Source organism: Pongo abelii, chromosome 18 (genome assembly GCF_028885655.2).
Source record: "Pongo abelii isolate AG06213 chromosome 18, NHGRI_mPonAbe1-v2.0_pri, whole genome shotgun sequence".
NCBI classification, from domain to species: Eukaryota; Metazoa; Chordata; class Mammalia; order Primates; family Hominidae; genus Pongo; species Pongo abelii.
The window spans coordinates 66,184,147-66,200,645 of record NC_072003.2 but is presented as its reverse complement, the minus strand read 5'-3'; the positions used below and the strand labels follow the sequence as shown (position 1 = coordinate 66,200,645).

The 16,499-nt window shown below is 39.4% G+C and overlaps 1 protein-coding gene across 2 annotated transcripts in view; it reads left to right on the top strand.

The window, feature by feature from the left end:
- The window catches only part of TERB1 (telomere repeat binding bouquet formation protein 1), a 46,962-nt gene that overhangs the window by 23,559 nt on the left and 6,904 nt on the right, over window positions 1-16,499 (top strand). For both annotated transcript variants that reach the window (XM_054534902.1, XM_054534900.1), the window contains exons 9-15: window positions 13-165; window positions 1,701-1,832; window positions 3,769-3,894; window positions 6,282-6,442; window positions 8,699-9,045; window positions 10,827-10,891; window positions 11,489-11,584. In XM_054534902.1, the coding sequence (XP_054390877.1) occupies window positions 13-165; window positions 1,701-1,832; window positions 3,769-3,894; window positions 6,282-6,442; window positions 8,699-9,045; window positions 10,827-10,891; window positions 11,489-11,584 (1,080 nt within the window). The remainder of the gene's footprint in view (window positions 1-12; window positions 166-1,700; window positions 1,833-3,768; window positions 3,895-6,281; window positions 6,443-8,698; window positions 9,046-10,826; window positions 10,892-11,488; window positions 11,585-16,499) is intronic.

Genomic DNA, 16,499 nt, shown 5'->3' with positions numbered 1-16,499 from the left:
TTATTCTTTAAGCATATGTTCAGAAATACTTCGTATCTGTGGGTGGACTGGATATATTGTCTCAAGTTCTCATGCAACTGGAATCTGATTCACATGAGACTCTTTCCAGTGCTAAACTTGCAGTGGTTGTGACAAAGACTGTGGATGCATGCATTGCCGATAATCGTGAGTGACAGTGCTTACTAGTTTTTTTGAAATTGAATTTTGTTTGAATATAGCATGAAGAGTGTTGAAATAGTAGATTGAATAGTAACATGGTTTAGACTAACAGTTTCTCACAAGTGGAAGGAAGTGTTAGAAAGTATCCAACATGGCCTGACGCAGTGGCTCACGCCTGTAATCCCAGCACTTTGGGAGGCCGAGGCGGGCAGATCACCTGAGGTCAGGAGTTCAAGACCAGCCTGGCCAACATGGTGAAACCTAGTCTCTACTAAAAATACAAAAATTAGCCAAACGTGGTGGCGGGTGCCTGTAATTCCAGCTACTCAGGAGGCCAAGACAAGAGAATCGCTTGAACCTGGGAGGTGGAGGTTGCAGTGAGGGAGCTGAGATCACGCCACTGCACTCCAGCCTGGGTGACAAGTGCAAAACTCCGTCTGGAAAAAAAGGCAGCATTAAATTAAAAATTTCAGGCTGTGTGTGGTGGCTCACACCTGTAATCCCAGCACTTTGGAAGGCCAAGATGGGAGGATTGCTTGAGGCCAGGAGTTTGAGACCAGCTTGGTCAACATATTGAGACTCCATCTCTCAAAAAAAAAAAAAAAAAAAATTAAAATTTCAGATGAGAAACCAAGGGATATTTTTGAGATTAAGAATGGAAAACCCAATTTATGTAAAGAATACATCTCTTTCTGCTAAGTATGAGGTCAGATTTACCCAACACAGCATTACTAGTGAGTGGCAGAACCAGACTTGAACTCATGGCTGCTGCTTCTCACATGTGCAAACACTGAAGAGTAAGAAACTCTATTCTTATTCACAAACAACTAGGGGGCAAAAAATAGATGGTTTTTTAAAAAGTGGTTATTGAGGACCTGCTATATGCGGAGCTTTACAAGTAGAAAAATGATTAATATGTAGTCCCTTGAGGAATTCACAACTTTTTTGTTGATATTAGTATTGTTAGACTCTGGATGAACTCTGTTAAAAGCCACATTTGGAGAAGTATAGCTTAAAATGGTGGACTTTTTGACTTTTGTCACATCTCAACATAGCTTCGCATATGCTTCATTGCAGCAGTAAGTCAGTAGAACTGTGGTCAGTTAATAGTGTATTTTAAATGACAGCAGGAACTGATTATGTAGGAAAGTCTTTACTATCCAATCTAGATAAGAAGAGGTATGTAAGGGCAGAATAAGCATACTCAGCTTTTAGGAAGTTAGTGTTACTTCATCTTCACGGCATTCTGCAGAACAATTAAGAAAAAAATTCTTCAAAAAATTTGCTTTAGTAATATGTCTTTAGTATGGGAAGAAAGAGTAATGAGGGTTATAGTAATAAGCCACCATCTTATTACAATGAATTTATATTTTATTTATATTCACACATACCCATATTTATTAGATGTTATGATATGTGTATATTTAATGTTATATAGATATATAACATTCTGCCTGAATAAGCTCTGAAAAATATATAGTATATATACATTTATAAGTTTTAAATTTGTACTATCTTTTTTTCCTATTTTATACTAATAGCTACTTTTGGGATAGTACTCTCCAAGTACCACATTGTTTCAAAACTTCTGGCATTACTGCTTCATGAAAGTCTGGATTCAGGAGAAAAATTTAGCATCATGCTTACTCTTGGTCATTGCACAGAGGATTGTGGTAAGTATTGGATTTATTGAGTGTGGTTATTAAAATAGTAGAGCGGAAATATACTTCTGTTTTTTTTTCTTCCAGTTGTGTGAAGGTCTTAAAAGTATTGCTTTTCTTCTAGTCATTCAGACCTCAAACTAGTCATTTCAGCTCCTAATTCTCCTTCACTCATTGTATTAAGTCAGTCATTAAGACCTGTAGTTCTACTTCTGTTTACCCCTCTTGATCCCTTTCTGTCCAGTTCCAATGCTGCTCTTCCAAAGTAGGCCCTCAAACCCACAACATCTTTCACCAATATTATTGCAGTGGTTTTCTCACTGCAGCACAGGGAGAAAGCTCCTTCCCTTCTATCTTCATTTTTCAGCCCACTCTGCACATTGCTGCACAAATCTGATTCTGTTCTCCTTGTTAAAACTTTCAAAGATTCTTTCTTTTTCTCCCTATTACTGTCTCCTCTCTCTTTTCTCTTTCTTCTCCCCCTTTTATTTTCCTCCTCCTCTCTACTTTCCTCCCATTCTCCCTCTGTTCAATCTACTCCTTCTTACCAATTCTCTCCACTTTCCTCTCTACCCCCTCTCTAATCTCTCTCTGCTCTTTCCACTCTCACTTTTCCACTCTCCTCCCTTTGCTCTCTCTTGCTTCTTCCACTCTTTCTTCCTTCCCTTACTTTCTACTCCCTCCATTAGTTTATCTATTCTTTCCCTTAACCTCTGTATCATTTAGGATTGATTATACCCTTTTTCAAACCAAGTGAGTTTGTTGGCTCTTATGAGTTATGATACTACTCTGTGGCTGCATTTCTGAGATCACTTATGAGACAGGTATTTTGTGTAAGTGAATTATTTTCTTTTTCTTTTTTTTTTTTTTTTTTGAGACGGAGTTTCGCTCTTGTTGCCCAGGCGGGAGTGCAGTGGTGCAATCTTGGCTCACTGCAACCTCCGCCTCCCAGGTTCAAGCAATTCTCCTGTCTCAGCCTCCCGAGTAGCAGGGATTACAGGCATGCGCCACCATGGCCGGCTAATTTTGTATTTTTAGTAGAGACGGGGTTTCTCCATGTTCGTCAGGCTGGTCTTGAACTCCCAACCTCAGGTGATCCGCCTGCCTCGGCCTCCCAAAGTACTGGGACTACAGGTGTGAGCCACTGAGCCCGGCCTTAAGTGAATTATTTTCTATATTAATCCTTTTGGGGGCTGGACGTGGTGGCTCACACCTGTAATTCCAGCACTTTGAGAGGCTGAGGTGGGCAGATCATGAGGTCAGGAGTTCAAGACCAGCTTGGTGAGCATGTTGAAACCCTGTCTCTACTGAAAATACAAAAAAATAGCTGGGCATGGTGGCGCGCGCCTGTAGTCCCAGCTACTCGGGAGGCTGAGGCAAGAGAATTGCTTGAACCCGGGAGGCGGAGACTGCAGTGAGCCAAGATTGTGCCACTGCACTCCAGTCAGGGTGACAGAGCAAGATTCCCTCTCAAAAAAAAAAAATCCTTTTGAAACTATGTGTTTCTCTATTTAAAAAATTTGTTGTTGTTGTTTTGTTTTGTTTTTGTTTTTGTTTTTTGAGACAAAGTCTCACTCTGTTGCCCAAAATGGAGTGCAATGGTGTGACCTCGGCTCACTGCAGCCTCCACCTCCCAGGTTCAAGCAGTTCTTGTGCCTCAATTTCCTGAGAAGTTGGGATTACAAGTGCCTGCCACTATGCCTGGCTAATTTTTGTTATTTTTTGTAGAGACTGGGTTTCACCATGTTGGCTAGGCTGGTCTTGAACTCCTGACCTCAAGTGATCCACCCATCTCAGCCTCCCAAAGTGCTGGGATTACAGGAGTGAGCCACCGTTCCTGGCCTGTTTTTAAAATTTTGAACTATATTCATAATTATCACAAGGAAGAATTACGACCTCATATAGATAGTTTATGATAAAATCATGTCCTCTTTGTTTATGTTTCCAGAGGAAAATCAGTATGACCTTTTTAAAAACAATGGGCTTCCACTCATGATTCAAGCCTTAACTGAATCTCAGAATGAGGAACTGAACAAAGCTGCCACATTTGTACTTCACAACTGCAAAAAAATTAGTAAGTGTACTATTACTTTAAGAACATACCAACCAAAGTTTATAAAGGGGAATTTATTTCTGCTTTCATGAGCCAAGGCCTTATAGCTCTCAGATTCTTCTTACATTTGAAAAGCAGACTAGGCCCTGCACAGTGGCTCATGCCTATAATCCCAGCACTTTGGGAGGCCAAGGCAGTCAGATCGCTTGAGTCCAGGAGTTCAAGACCAGCCTGGGCAACATGGAAAAACTCTGTCTCTATTAAAAAATATATATATATAGAAAAAATTATCTGGGCATGGTGGCACATGCCTGCCAGCTACTTGGGAAGCTGAAGTAGAAGGATCATCTGAGCTCAAGAGTTGCTCAGGTCGAGGCTGCAGTGAGCTGTGTTTGTACCACTGGCCCTCCAGCCTGGGTCATAGAGTGAGACCCTGTCTCAAAAAAAAAAAAAAAAAAAAAAATCAGAGTATAAAATTTGGACATGACAACTAGGGTATATTCAGCATATACAAACCCATGTGGAAGAGAGCAGCAGTATAGATAATTCACTATTTTATGCCGTGTGCACAAATTTAGTTTGCAGGAATTAAATTTGTGGACTAAGGGTTATTTATGGTTAAATCATAAGTACATTCATTTATTTAAAAATGTTTGGGGCCGGGCGCGGTGGCTCACGCCTGTAATCTCAGCACTTTGGGGGGCCGAGGTGGGCGGATCACGAGGTTAGGAGATTGAGACCATCCTGACTAACACGGTGAAACCCCGTCTCTACTAAAAATACAAAAAATTAGCCTGGCGTGTTGGCGGGCGCCTGTAGTCCCAGCTACTCGGGAGGCTGAGGCAGGAGAACGGTGCGAACCCGGGAGGCAGAGCTTGCAGTGAGCCGAGATTGCGCCACTGCACTCCAGCCTGGGCGACAGAGCAAGACTCCGTCTAAAAAAAAAAAAAAAAAAAAAAATGTTTGGGCTGGGCACAGTGGCTCACGCCTGTAATCCCAGCACTTTTGTAGGCCTAGGCGGGCGGATCACGAGGTCAGGAGTTCAAGACCAGCCTGGCGAACATGGTGAAACCTTGTCTCTACTCAAAATACAAAAAAAATTAGCCAGGCCTGGTGGCGCACGCCTGTAGCCCCAGCTACTCGGGAGGCTGAGGCAGAAGAATTACTTGAACCAGGGAGGCAGAGGTTGCAGTGAGCCGAGATCGTGCCACTGCACTGCAGCCTGGGCGACAGAGCAAGACTCCGTCTCAAAAAAAAAAAAAAGTTTGAGTTTCTGTTATGTGCCAGGCAGAGTGCTAGGCATCAGGGACATCACCGATACGGTGATAAAAAACAGTCTGTGTATTCACAGAGCTTAGTTTAACTAGAGAAATAGACAGTAACTCAAAAAATGAGATTATGTGTTATTATAAATTGACATAACAAGTATACAGGGATAGACCACAGGTCTTTAAGAGCCTATAACAAAGGAATCTGGTCTAGACGTGGAGCAGAAAAGGCTTTGGGAGGAAGTGATTCTTGAGCTGAGAACTGAATGTCTAGAGTTAATTAGGTGAAAAGAAAGGAATTTGTTATCAGCGAGTGTCTCAAGCATAAGCAACAGTGAGGCACAAAGGCCCTGTGATAGGAGGGAACCTGGTGCACTTAAGGAATTGATGGCCAGTGTAGCTTGAGCTCAGAGGGCAGTGGCCATGATAAGAATTTTGATCTTTGTGGAAGAAAAACTGCAGACACAGTATGTTTAAAAAAAAAAAAGGATTATAGGAAGAAATCAATTTATGAACATTATTTTTTTAAAAAAACTACTTTTTTTTGAGACGAAGTCTCACTCTGTCGCCCGGGCTGGAGTGCAGTGGCTCAATCTCTGTTCACTGCAGCTTGTGCCTCCTGGGTTTGAGGGATTCTTGTGCCTCAACTTCCGGAGTATCTGGGAATATAGGTGCGTGCCACAATGCCTGGCTAATTTTTGTTTGTTTGTTTGTTTTTTTAGTAGAGGTGGAGTTTCACCATATTGGCCAGGCTGACCTTGAACTCCTGACCTCAAGTGATCCTCCTGCCGCCTTGGCGTCCCAAAGTGCAAGGATTACAAGTATGAGCCACTGTGCCGGGCCTAAAAAACTGACTACTTTAAAACCAGTATCCATGTACCTGAGGGTGTTTATGTGTCTGGCATAACATATTTGCATGTTTTTTCTCCTGTAACTCTGAAGAGTAAAGTCTGATTTATGACTGTTTGAGTCCTGGGCCTCTGCTAGGTACTCTTCCACTCACTTTTCAGTACCAATTAAGCTGTTAAGATAGTCTGGATGGAAAAATTTAGAGAAAGGAGAGGGTGGGCTGTGAGGTTGTCCTTATATACGAAGTGTTTAAATAACTTTTCATTCATTGTTTTTTCCCATATTACATAGCTGAGAAATTATCTTTAAGTCTAGGAGAATATCCTTTTGATGAAAATGAAACACAGCAATTAAAGGACATAAATGTGAAGGAGAATAATCTTGAAGAGCACTGGAGGAAAGCAAAGGAAATTCTACACAGAATAGAACAGCTTGAAAGAGAAGGAAATGAGGTTGGATTCTTTGTTTTAAAGAATATAGAACTTTTTTCAAATTTTTAAAATTTCTTTCTTTTTTCTCCATACTACACTGACATATAAATTTTTTGTTAATTTTTTTTGAGACAGAGTCTTGCTCTGCTGCCCAGGTTGGAGTGCAGTGGCACGATCTGGGCTCACTGCAACCTCCGCCTCCCAAGTTCAAGTGATTCTTATGCCTCAGCCTTTCAAGTAGCTGGGATTACAGATGTGTGCCACCACACCCGGCTAATTTCTTTGTATTTTTAGTAGAGACAGGGTTTCCTCATGTTGGCCAGGCTGGTCTTGAATGCCTGACCTCAAGTGATCTGCCTGCCTTAGCCTCCCGAAATGCTGGGATTACAGGCGTGAGCCACCATGCCCAGCCAATATTTTTTAACAGCAGAGGTTGGAGGGTAAAAAATTTTTTCTTCCCAAGTTATTTTTTAAAGTTTTAAATGGTTTTAAATGGAAAACTCCATAGTAATACTGGAAGAATCATGCTTTGACATAAAACAACAAAAAAAAAGATTTTTAAAAAGTAGAAATGATGACTGAAAAGACAGGAAATGTGGAATATTGAGCCAAGAGATCTAACATCTGAATAATTGGGGTTCAAGAAAGAGAAAAGTAGTAATAATCTAATAACTTCTTTCCTCTTTATATAAATATATTTTTCTATGTATGCATGCTTTGTGTTTTTGTATATGCATATATGTTAAAAAATAAAAACATAGTGTCCAAGTTAGTATAATATAGTGATTTTATTATTTTAATTGTCTGAGTAGTATTCACTATTGCAGACGTGCCATAATTGATTTAACCAGTCCTTTATTGATGGACATGTAAGTTATGTTTAAATTTTTACCATTGCAAACGACTCTAAATACCTGTTACACATGTACCCGTGTGTGTGTGTGTGTGTGTGTGTGTGTGTAACAGCTTTAATGAGATATAATTCACATACCGTACAGTTCACCCATTTAAAGTACAGTCAACCCTTGGTATCTATGGGGGATTGGTTCCAGGACCTCCCACAGATACCCAAATTCATGGATGCTGTGAACTTTAGGGAAAGTTTAGGCAAGTTATTTAATCTCTTTGTGCTTTAGTTTCATCATCGATAAATGGAGAAAATAATAGTACCTCTCAAATACCTAGATAGAGTTTTTATTATGAAAGATACTGTCAAATTGTTTCACCACAGAAGTTGTATCAACTTACACTCCCACTAGCAATGTTTAAGAGTACATGTTTCCCCACAGCGTTTTGATCTTTGTCAGTGTAATAGATGAAGAAAAATATCTCAGTGTAGCTTTAATATTTATTTAAGTGGGATGGAACATTTTTTCTTGTGTTTAAGAGCTATTAATATTTCCTTTCCTATAAACTATCTGTTCATCTTCTGTGCCTGCTTTTCCATGCTATCGTTGATCTTTTTTCATATTTCATTATAGTAGCTTTTTATAAATGTTATTTTTAAAAATTATCCTTCAGCTTGGGCAACATGGCAAAACCCTGTGTCTACAAAAAAATACACAATTAGCCAGGTGTGGTGGTGTATGCCTGTGGTCCCAGCTACTCAGGAGGGTGAGGTGGGAGGATTGCTTCAGCCCAGGAAGTCGAGGCTGCAGTGAGCTGTGATCATGCCACTGCACTCCAGCGTGGGCAACAGAGCAAGACCCTGTCTCAAAAAATATATATATGTATATCCTGTTGCTTAAGATATATGCTTTATACATATTATTTCTGGGTGTTTTGATTGTCATTTGGTTTTGCTTCTGGTTCTTTATTCCTGAGATCCCTGCCCAGAGTAACGTTTTTGGTCTCTAGAAGAATTAAAAAAAAAATTTTTTATGTGGTCGAGTATATTAGTTTTGTTTTATTATTTAATTTTGGGTAATACTTGGAAAGGTCTTATACCCCTTGAGAATATTAAAATATAATGGTTTCTTTTAGAACATATATGACTTTGTTTTTATATTTAAATATTTGGTTCATTTTGACTTTTTTTTTGTATAAGCTGTGAGATATTCAACTTATTTTTTTCACCAGATGGCTACCCAATTGTCCCAATATTGTTTAATGAATAAACTCCCTTTTCTTCCTAATGTAAACTGCCTTTTATCATATATGTTCTATTGGCAATCATAAACTTTTTCTTCATTCTTCATTATTTAAATGAAGTATAAATTGGATTATAAAGGGAATGGATTATATTGAAATTATTTTCTTGCCATTTTTACACTATAGGAAGAAATACAAAGAGAAAGCTATCAGGATACTATTTCATCTATGAACATAAGTATTCAGAATACATGGAAACATCTCCATGCAGATCAGATTGGTCAAGGTAGCAAAGCAGAAGATGAGGATAAAAGCCATTCTAGACAGTTACAGAGTTATAAGTCCTATGGAGTCATGTCTAAAGCATGTACAAATGATGACCAAATGAAGACACTGTTAAAGAGCGCAAATCCAGTCCATGCTTGTTACAGGGAGAGTGAGCAAAATAAGACTTTATATAAAGCCAAGTCAAGCTGCAATCAAAACTTACATGAAGAAACTACTTTTGAAAAGAATTTTGTTTCTCAATCAAGGTATAGTTTAATAATTGTGTGTAACTTTTATTTATTCAGCAAGCATTTATTGTGTACTACAGTATGCCACACTGTTAAATACTGGGCATGTAGAAGTGACATGATGAAACATGGTCTTGGGAAGAGCCTAAAGTAGGAAGTGTTGGGAAAGAAGTTTGGACGGGGAGGTATGGGCCAGTTCATCTAGGGTCTTGCAATGTCATACTGTGGATTTTGGGTTTTAACTCACAGGGTATAGGGAGTGATTGAGGATTTTAAATTGAGTGGCGTAACAGATTTGAATTTTAGAAAGGATACTCAGAAAATAAAACCTAAACGGAAACCCTTTACTTGAAGTAACAATGCATACATTGATAATCAGCAGTATAGCAAAAACTAGTTTTTAAATTTAATGTGATAAAGGGAATAGGATGTGAAGAAAATTTGGTTTGGGTTTGCCCCTTTGTTTGTTCCCTGCACTTTGTCTCTAGAACATAGTCTTTTTCCCTTGCAGTTAGTTTGTGGGGCTAGACCTGGGATTGTAGCTTTTCTTAAACCCTTTATTGGGTTGTGCTCTTCTGATGGTTACTGTACTTGGGAAAAATGAAGAGGATGCTGCTACATTTCGGGCAGGTTGATGGGTAAACTAAGTACCAGGAAGAAGGGTTACACTAATACCACCCCTTTTATCTGTTTCAAGACCATTCTTGATGTTAATTTTAACTTGATTGCTCAGGTATGGGAATTGGAAAGCAGTAAGATATGGTCCTGGGCCAGCCTTCTTGACCTCCATCCCAAGCTTTCCACCCATACCCTTCTTTCTCCTATAGAGTTAGCCATATTTCTTTTTTTTTTTTTTTTTTTTTTTGAGAGAGTTTCGCTCTTGTTGCCCAGGCTGGAGTGCAATGGCGCGATCTCGGCTCACCGCAACCTCCGCTTCCCGGGTTCAAGTGATTCTCCTGCCTCAGCCTCCCGAGTAGCTGGGATTACAGGCATGTGCCACTATGCCCGGCTAATTTTCTGTATTTTTAGTAGCAATGGAGTTTCTCCATGTTGGTCAGGCTGGCCTTGAACTCCCGATCTCAGGTGATCTGCTCTCCTGAGCCTCCTAAAATGCTGGGATTACAGGCGTGAGCCACCGCACCCTGCTAGGGTTAGCCATATTTCTACCTCAGCCAACTTATTAATATTTTCATCTCTTTGAAATGCTTTTTTTCTCCTATGTAGTAGCTCCTACAAATATAAGTACATGGACAGATAGCTATAACTATAAAGCTACTGCTATGCCTGCTATCTGATCTACAGTTCTTGCCTTTTTCTGTACTGCCTGTTATCATTGTGACAGTATAATCAAAACTTGTATTTATTCATCAAGGACTACAGGGTTCAAACATACAAATGTTTTGGGGGTTAGGAAGGATTTTTAAATTCAGTTCTTTAAATGATTATTGTTAGCACTTTGCCATCCTCCACCCATGTTCATTTTTGCTCCCACTGATTTTGTTCTCTCCTTTTTGCCTTCATCTCTCCTACTTCCTTCTTTTTATAATCTTTTTCTTCCATATTTCTTCTGGCATCAATACTATTGCCCTCTGGAGTCTTGTTTGACTCTAGCTCTAGAAACATGGCTGTAATTGTTGCAGGCCCTACTTTGGCAGAATTTGGTAGATTTTGGTAGATCGTGATTCCGGGTTGCTTTTGCCCACCAAACACCGAAAATCACAACACTGCTTACAGAAACGTTGGTCCACACACCAAACAGTATGTTTACTTTTAGTAATCTGGTGTCTATTTTCTTTTAGTGACCATGTTTTTAAACACCCAGTTCACATTGCCAAAAATATAAAGCAGCAGTTACCAGTAACAGGTATGATTAAAAATGTTTCTTTGGTTTTTTAATAAAACAGATATTTAGGTAACCAGTATAGTTAAAAATGTACATTGGCTGGGTGCGGTGGCTCACGCCTGTAATCCCAGCACTTTGGGAGGCCTAGGTGGGCAGATCAGCTGAGGTCAGGAGTTCAAGACCAGTCTGGCCAACATGGTGAAACCCCATCTCTACTAAAAATACAAAAATTAGCCAGGCGTGGTGGCGGGCACCTGTAATCCCAGCTACTCTGGAGGCTGACGCAGGAGAACTGCTTCAACCCAGGAGGCGGAGGTTGCAGTGAGCCGAGATCATGCCACTGCACTCCAGCCTGGACGACAGAGTGAGACTCCATCTCAAAAAAAAAAAAAGAAGTCTATTGGTATATTGGCCCTCTAAAGTATAAGCCACCTCTTTGACTCTTTCTGTTGTAAATACCTTCCATTAAGATCCAGAATCTTTCTGTTTATTCACCAGCATGACTGGAGGCATAGTACTAGGCTAAGGTTTATGAAAAGCTTGATATTTAATAAATCCTTAAAATATCTGATTCTTTTCATTAATCCAAAAATCCTTCATTTTGCAATTTTTTTTCAGATCCATTTACATTATGTTCAGATATAATAAATAAAGAAGTAGTCAGTTTTCTAGCAACTCCCAGTTGTTCCAAAATGTTGACGTATAGGTGCTCAGGTAAGTATTTTTTTAATTGCAGTTGTTTCACAGTCAAAGCCTTTTATGATATTAACTAGAATTTTTTTTTTTTTTTTGATACGGAGTCTCACTCTGTCACCCAGGCTGGAGTGCAGTGGTGCGATCTTGGCTCACTGCACTCTCCACCTCCCTGGTTCAAGTAATTCTTGTGCCTCAGCCTCCCAAGTAGCTGGGATTACAGGTGCCCACCACCATACCTGGCTAATTTTTTTTTTTTTTTGTATTTTTTTGTAGAGACAGGGTTTTACCATGTTGGCCAAACTGATCTTGAACTCCTGACCTCAAATGATCTGCCTGCCTCAGCCTCTCAAAGTGCTGGGATTACAGACATGAGCCACCACGCTTATTGTAATTAACTAGAATTTATAATAGTTCTACATGTATGATTTACTTTGTTCCCTTTGGAGAAATAATACTGTGGAGTATCAAAGCATTCAAATTAATATCTTCTATCTGGGCCAGGTGAGGTAGCTGTAATCTCAACACTTTGGAAGGCCAAGGCTGGAGGATTTCTTGAGGCCAGGAGTTCAAAACTGGCATGGTCAACATAGCGAGACCTTGTCTCTATAATTAAAAACAAAGCAAAACAAAAAAAACACGTTTTATCAGCATCAGGCTGAGCTTCCAATATTTGTATTATGAATAAACACAGTTAGTACCTTTTTATTACTTTATTATCTTTTTGTCATAATACCATCTATAAATTTAACCTTACTGAGTAAAATAAACATTTTTTAATGTTTTCAGAGAGCCAGTTATTACTAGGTATGCATTCTGGATTATCCTGTAAACATAGGCATTAAGTTTTAAAAATACCTATTTTTATATTTATAATATGTAAATGTTTCTACTATTTCATGTTCATTATTTGTTTTTTCTGCAGGGCTCTTGTAACTGTTCCACAATACTTATTCCATCCCTTCTCCTCCTCCTTCACACCCCGGTATTTCTTATTTGTTCATCTTGCTGTTGTACTCTGCTCTATGAACAAAATTGAGGTTCTCTATATTTGGCTCAGAACATCATTGTTCTTCCCTCTTGGATGAAGAGGTTATCTCTGTTCTTCTAAAACTGATGTCTGGCCATAAGCTGAATCTCATATCTTTTTTCTCTCCACATTTTAATACTAATTGCAAAATCTTTCTCTTCACTTCCATTCTATTCATTAACTCCTTTTGTTCCACCTTGAACTATGCTCATTTTTCCTCATCTTAAAAAAATACCCAATAGTTTGTTTGATTTGCTATCCTTTCAAGTATTCATCCACTCCTCCCAACAGATGCACATATCCCATTAGAAAGTAAATGTATTAGGCCGGATGTGGTGGCTCATGTCTGTAATCCTAGCACTTTGGGAGGCCGAGGTGGGTGGATTACCTGAGCTCAGGAGTTCAAGACCAGCCTGGTCAACACAGTGAAACCCCGTCTCTACTAAAATACAAAAAATTAGCTGGGTATGGCAGCATGCACCAGTAATCCCAGCTACTCGGGAGGCTGAGACAGGAGAATTGCTTGAACCCGCGAGGCAGAGGTTGCAGTGAGCTGAGATCATGCCATTACACTCCAGCCTTGGTGACAGAGTGAGATTCTGTCTCCAAAAAAAAAAAAAAGAAAGAAAGAAAGTAAATGTATTTAATAAGAATAAAGTACAAATATTTCTTTCAATGTAATTGTATTATTTTTTCAAATGGCTACTAAGTTGTTAGAACATAAATACTTATTAAGTTGTTTTGGATCTGACAGAATCATTAGGCATTTCTTTTGGCTTAGAGGTGCCATGAACCTAGAAAGTTTGGGAATCTCTGGTCAAAAGTATTCTGGGTGGCAGAGTGGATGTTCTGTAATTGCTTAGTTTGTATGAGATGGTTCTTTCCTTGTTCCTTTCTCCCCTAGTTACCGTTCATTCATTCCACAAACATTATGGAGTGCTTAGTCCTTGGCTGGCACTGGAATCGAAGATGAATAGAACTCAGTCTTCACCTTTATCTTTCTCTTCCTGCCAGATTGCCACAAGTATTCTCCTCAAGACCTAGTCTATAGCACTTACGCAGTTCTTTCACTACATTTACTTTTGTAGCATCATCTATCATTTTATTGATGGTTTTCAAATATGTGTGTTGACTTTTGGCTTCTAACGTGGGCTATAGCCTTATTCTTTCATTTCCAGTAGTTCTCAGCACATACCCACTTCAATATCTTCTTGTTATTTTAAGCTTAATGTATCCTAAACACAACATCCACAGCATCTTTCTTCCTTTTAAATTGGCCTCCCAACTCACTGCTTTTCTGTCAGTGTTGCCACTATTTGTCTGGTCTCCCAGACTTTAAGCCTTGAATCATCCATGACTGTTCTCTCTCGTTCCGTCCCTTATTTCTAGTCTATCAAATTTTGTTCTTTTTTGCCACATAGGCCCTTTTTGTTTCATGCCTAAATTATCGCAGCCATTTTCTAGCAGTCTTTGTCTCAAGCCTCTCCAACTCCTAAGTATAATATGCATATCACTGTTAACTTATCTTCTTAATATGTGCTTTATCGTGTCATCATGCTAAAGAACCCTCAGTGCTTCTCTGTAACCCACTGAATCAACCTCTCTGCCTGGCTTTCAAAGTTGTATGGAATTTTGTGCTGCTTCCACTTGTTAAATTTTACTGTACATTTACTCTGAATCTGCTAGAAATGTGCTATGATTATTTCAAACTTTGCCATTTAATCAAGTACTGAATTTCTTGAGAATTATCCTAAACGTTTCCCTTATCCCAACAGCTCATTATTCATCAAACTCTGCTAATTTTACCTCAGAAATCTCCCGTTCTCCCTGCAAATGCCTTGTTTCAAAATCCCTTCATTTATTTTCCGGACTACTAAAGTAACCTCTCAACTGATCCTCTTGCCTTCAGGTGCCCTTTCTACAAGACAAATGAAATTGTGTCATCTTCCTGCTTTAAATAAGTATCTCTATGTTCCTCCCTGTTGCCTTGAAGAGAGTTAAAATTCCTTAGCATGGCTTTCAAGACTTTTCTTGGTCTGGTTCTCTGCAACCCTCCCCAGCCCCACCTTTTCTCCCATACTTCTCTGTACTCTAGTCATATTAGAGTGTCCATGATTCTCTGAATACTATGCTTTTTCACACTTCAGTGGTTTTGCACATCTTTATTGTACTGAAATGTCTTCATCTCAGCCAACTATCTGCGTGGCCAACTTCTAGTCCTTTAGGAATGGGCCACTAATACAATTAGGTGACAAACTGATGGAGAACTTTATAATGGATGGACATGGCTGACATTACCTGAACCTACCAATCTATCTTTTTTTAAAAAATGTTTTTCCAACTTTTATTTTAAGTTCAGGGATACATGTGCAGGATGTGCAGGTTTGTTACATAGGTAAACATGTGCCATGGTGGTTTGCTGCTGATCTATCTTAATATTTTAAAAAAAGAGGGAGTTTCTCTAACCCTGTTGGCTCAAGAGGCTGCCCAATTACAATTTCTTTTTTAAAAAAGAGAGAGACGGACAATATGTACCTCTTAATATGATACAGTAAGAAACATACAATACTACCTGCATGGAATTCTGGTAAAAATACTTGAACCTGAATCTGACCAATCATTTAGATTTAATTACTAGTTTATAGGACACACAACAACATTTTAAAAGACACAACTAGGATGCAATCAGCAAAACTTAGCCTTTGAGAAACTGTAGTACAAATGACCTAGTATCTTCAGTAAGTAAATGACAAGGAAGAGAGGGGAACTGGTAGATTAAAAGCACCTTGACATATGTTAACTGAATGTAAGTCAGACACAATGGTGCGTGTGTCTTTAGTTCCAGCTACGTGGGAGGCTGAGGTGGGAGGATTGCTTGAGCCCAGGAGTTCAAGTCCAGCCTGAGCAACATAGTGAGACCCTGTCTCTTAAAAAAAAAAAAAAAAAAAAAAAAAAAAAAAAAAAGTAATGATGAACCTTATTTGGATCATGATTCCAACAACTAACTTTCAAAAGAAATTTTTGAATTGATAGGGAAAATTGAACACTAGATGTTAGATTATATTAAGCATGATTTTTTAGGTGTCATAATAGTTTTATCTCTTTACAAAAAGGGGTCCTGGCCGGGTGTGGTGGTGGCTCATGCCTATAGCCCAGCACTTTGGGAGGCTGAGGCAGGTGGATCACTTGAGCCCAGGAATTCGAGAACAGCTTGGGCTACATAGTGAAACCCATCTCTAAAAAAAATACAAAAATTAGCTGAGTGTGATGTTGCGTGCCTATAGTCCCAGCTACTTGGGAGGCTGAGGTGGGAGGATTGCTTAAGCCCAGGAAGTTAAGGTTGTAGTGAGCTGAGATCATGCCACTGCACTCCAGTCTGGGTGACAGAGTGAGACACTATCTCAGAAAAAAAAAAAGTCCTGGCTGGGTGCAGTGGTTCACACCTGTAATCCCAGCACTTTGGGAGGCTGAGGTGAGAGGATTACTTAAGCCCAGGAGTTTGAAACCAGCCCTGGGAATGTAAGGAGACCCTGTGTCTACAAAAAATAAAAAATTAGCCAGGTATGGTGGAGCATGCCTGTAGTTGTAGCTACTCAGGAGACTGAGGCTGGAGGATCACTTGAGCCCAGGAGGTCAGGGCTAAAAGTGAGCTGTGATCATACCACTGCACTCTAGCCTGGGTGACAGGGAGACCCTGTCACAGGAAAAACAAACAAACAAAAAAGCAATTCCTTATCTGTTAAGGATGCATGTGAAGTATTTACAGATGAAATGATACTTTAATGTAAATTCCAGGTGTCATAATCCAGTGCATACGTGGGGACAGAGCTGAGTAGGTAGAGGTATAAATAAAATATGATTAGCCATGAGTTAATAATTATTGAAGCTGGGTGATGGATATATGGG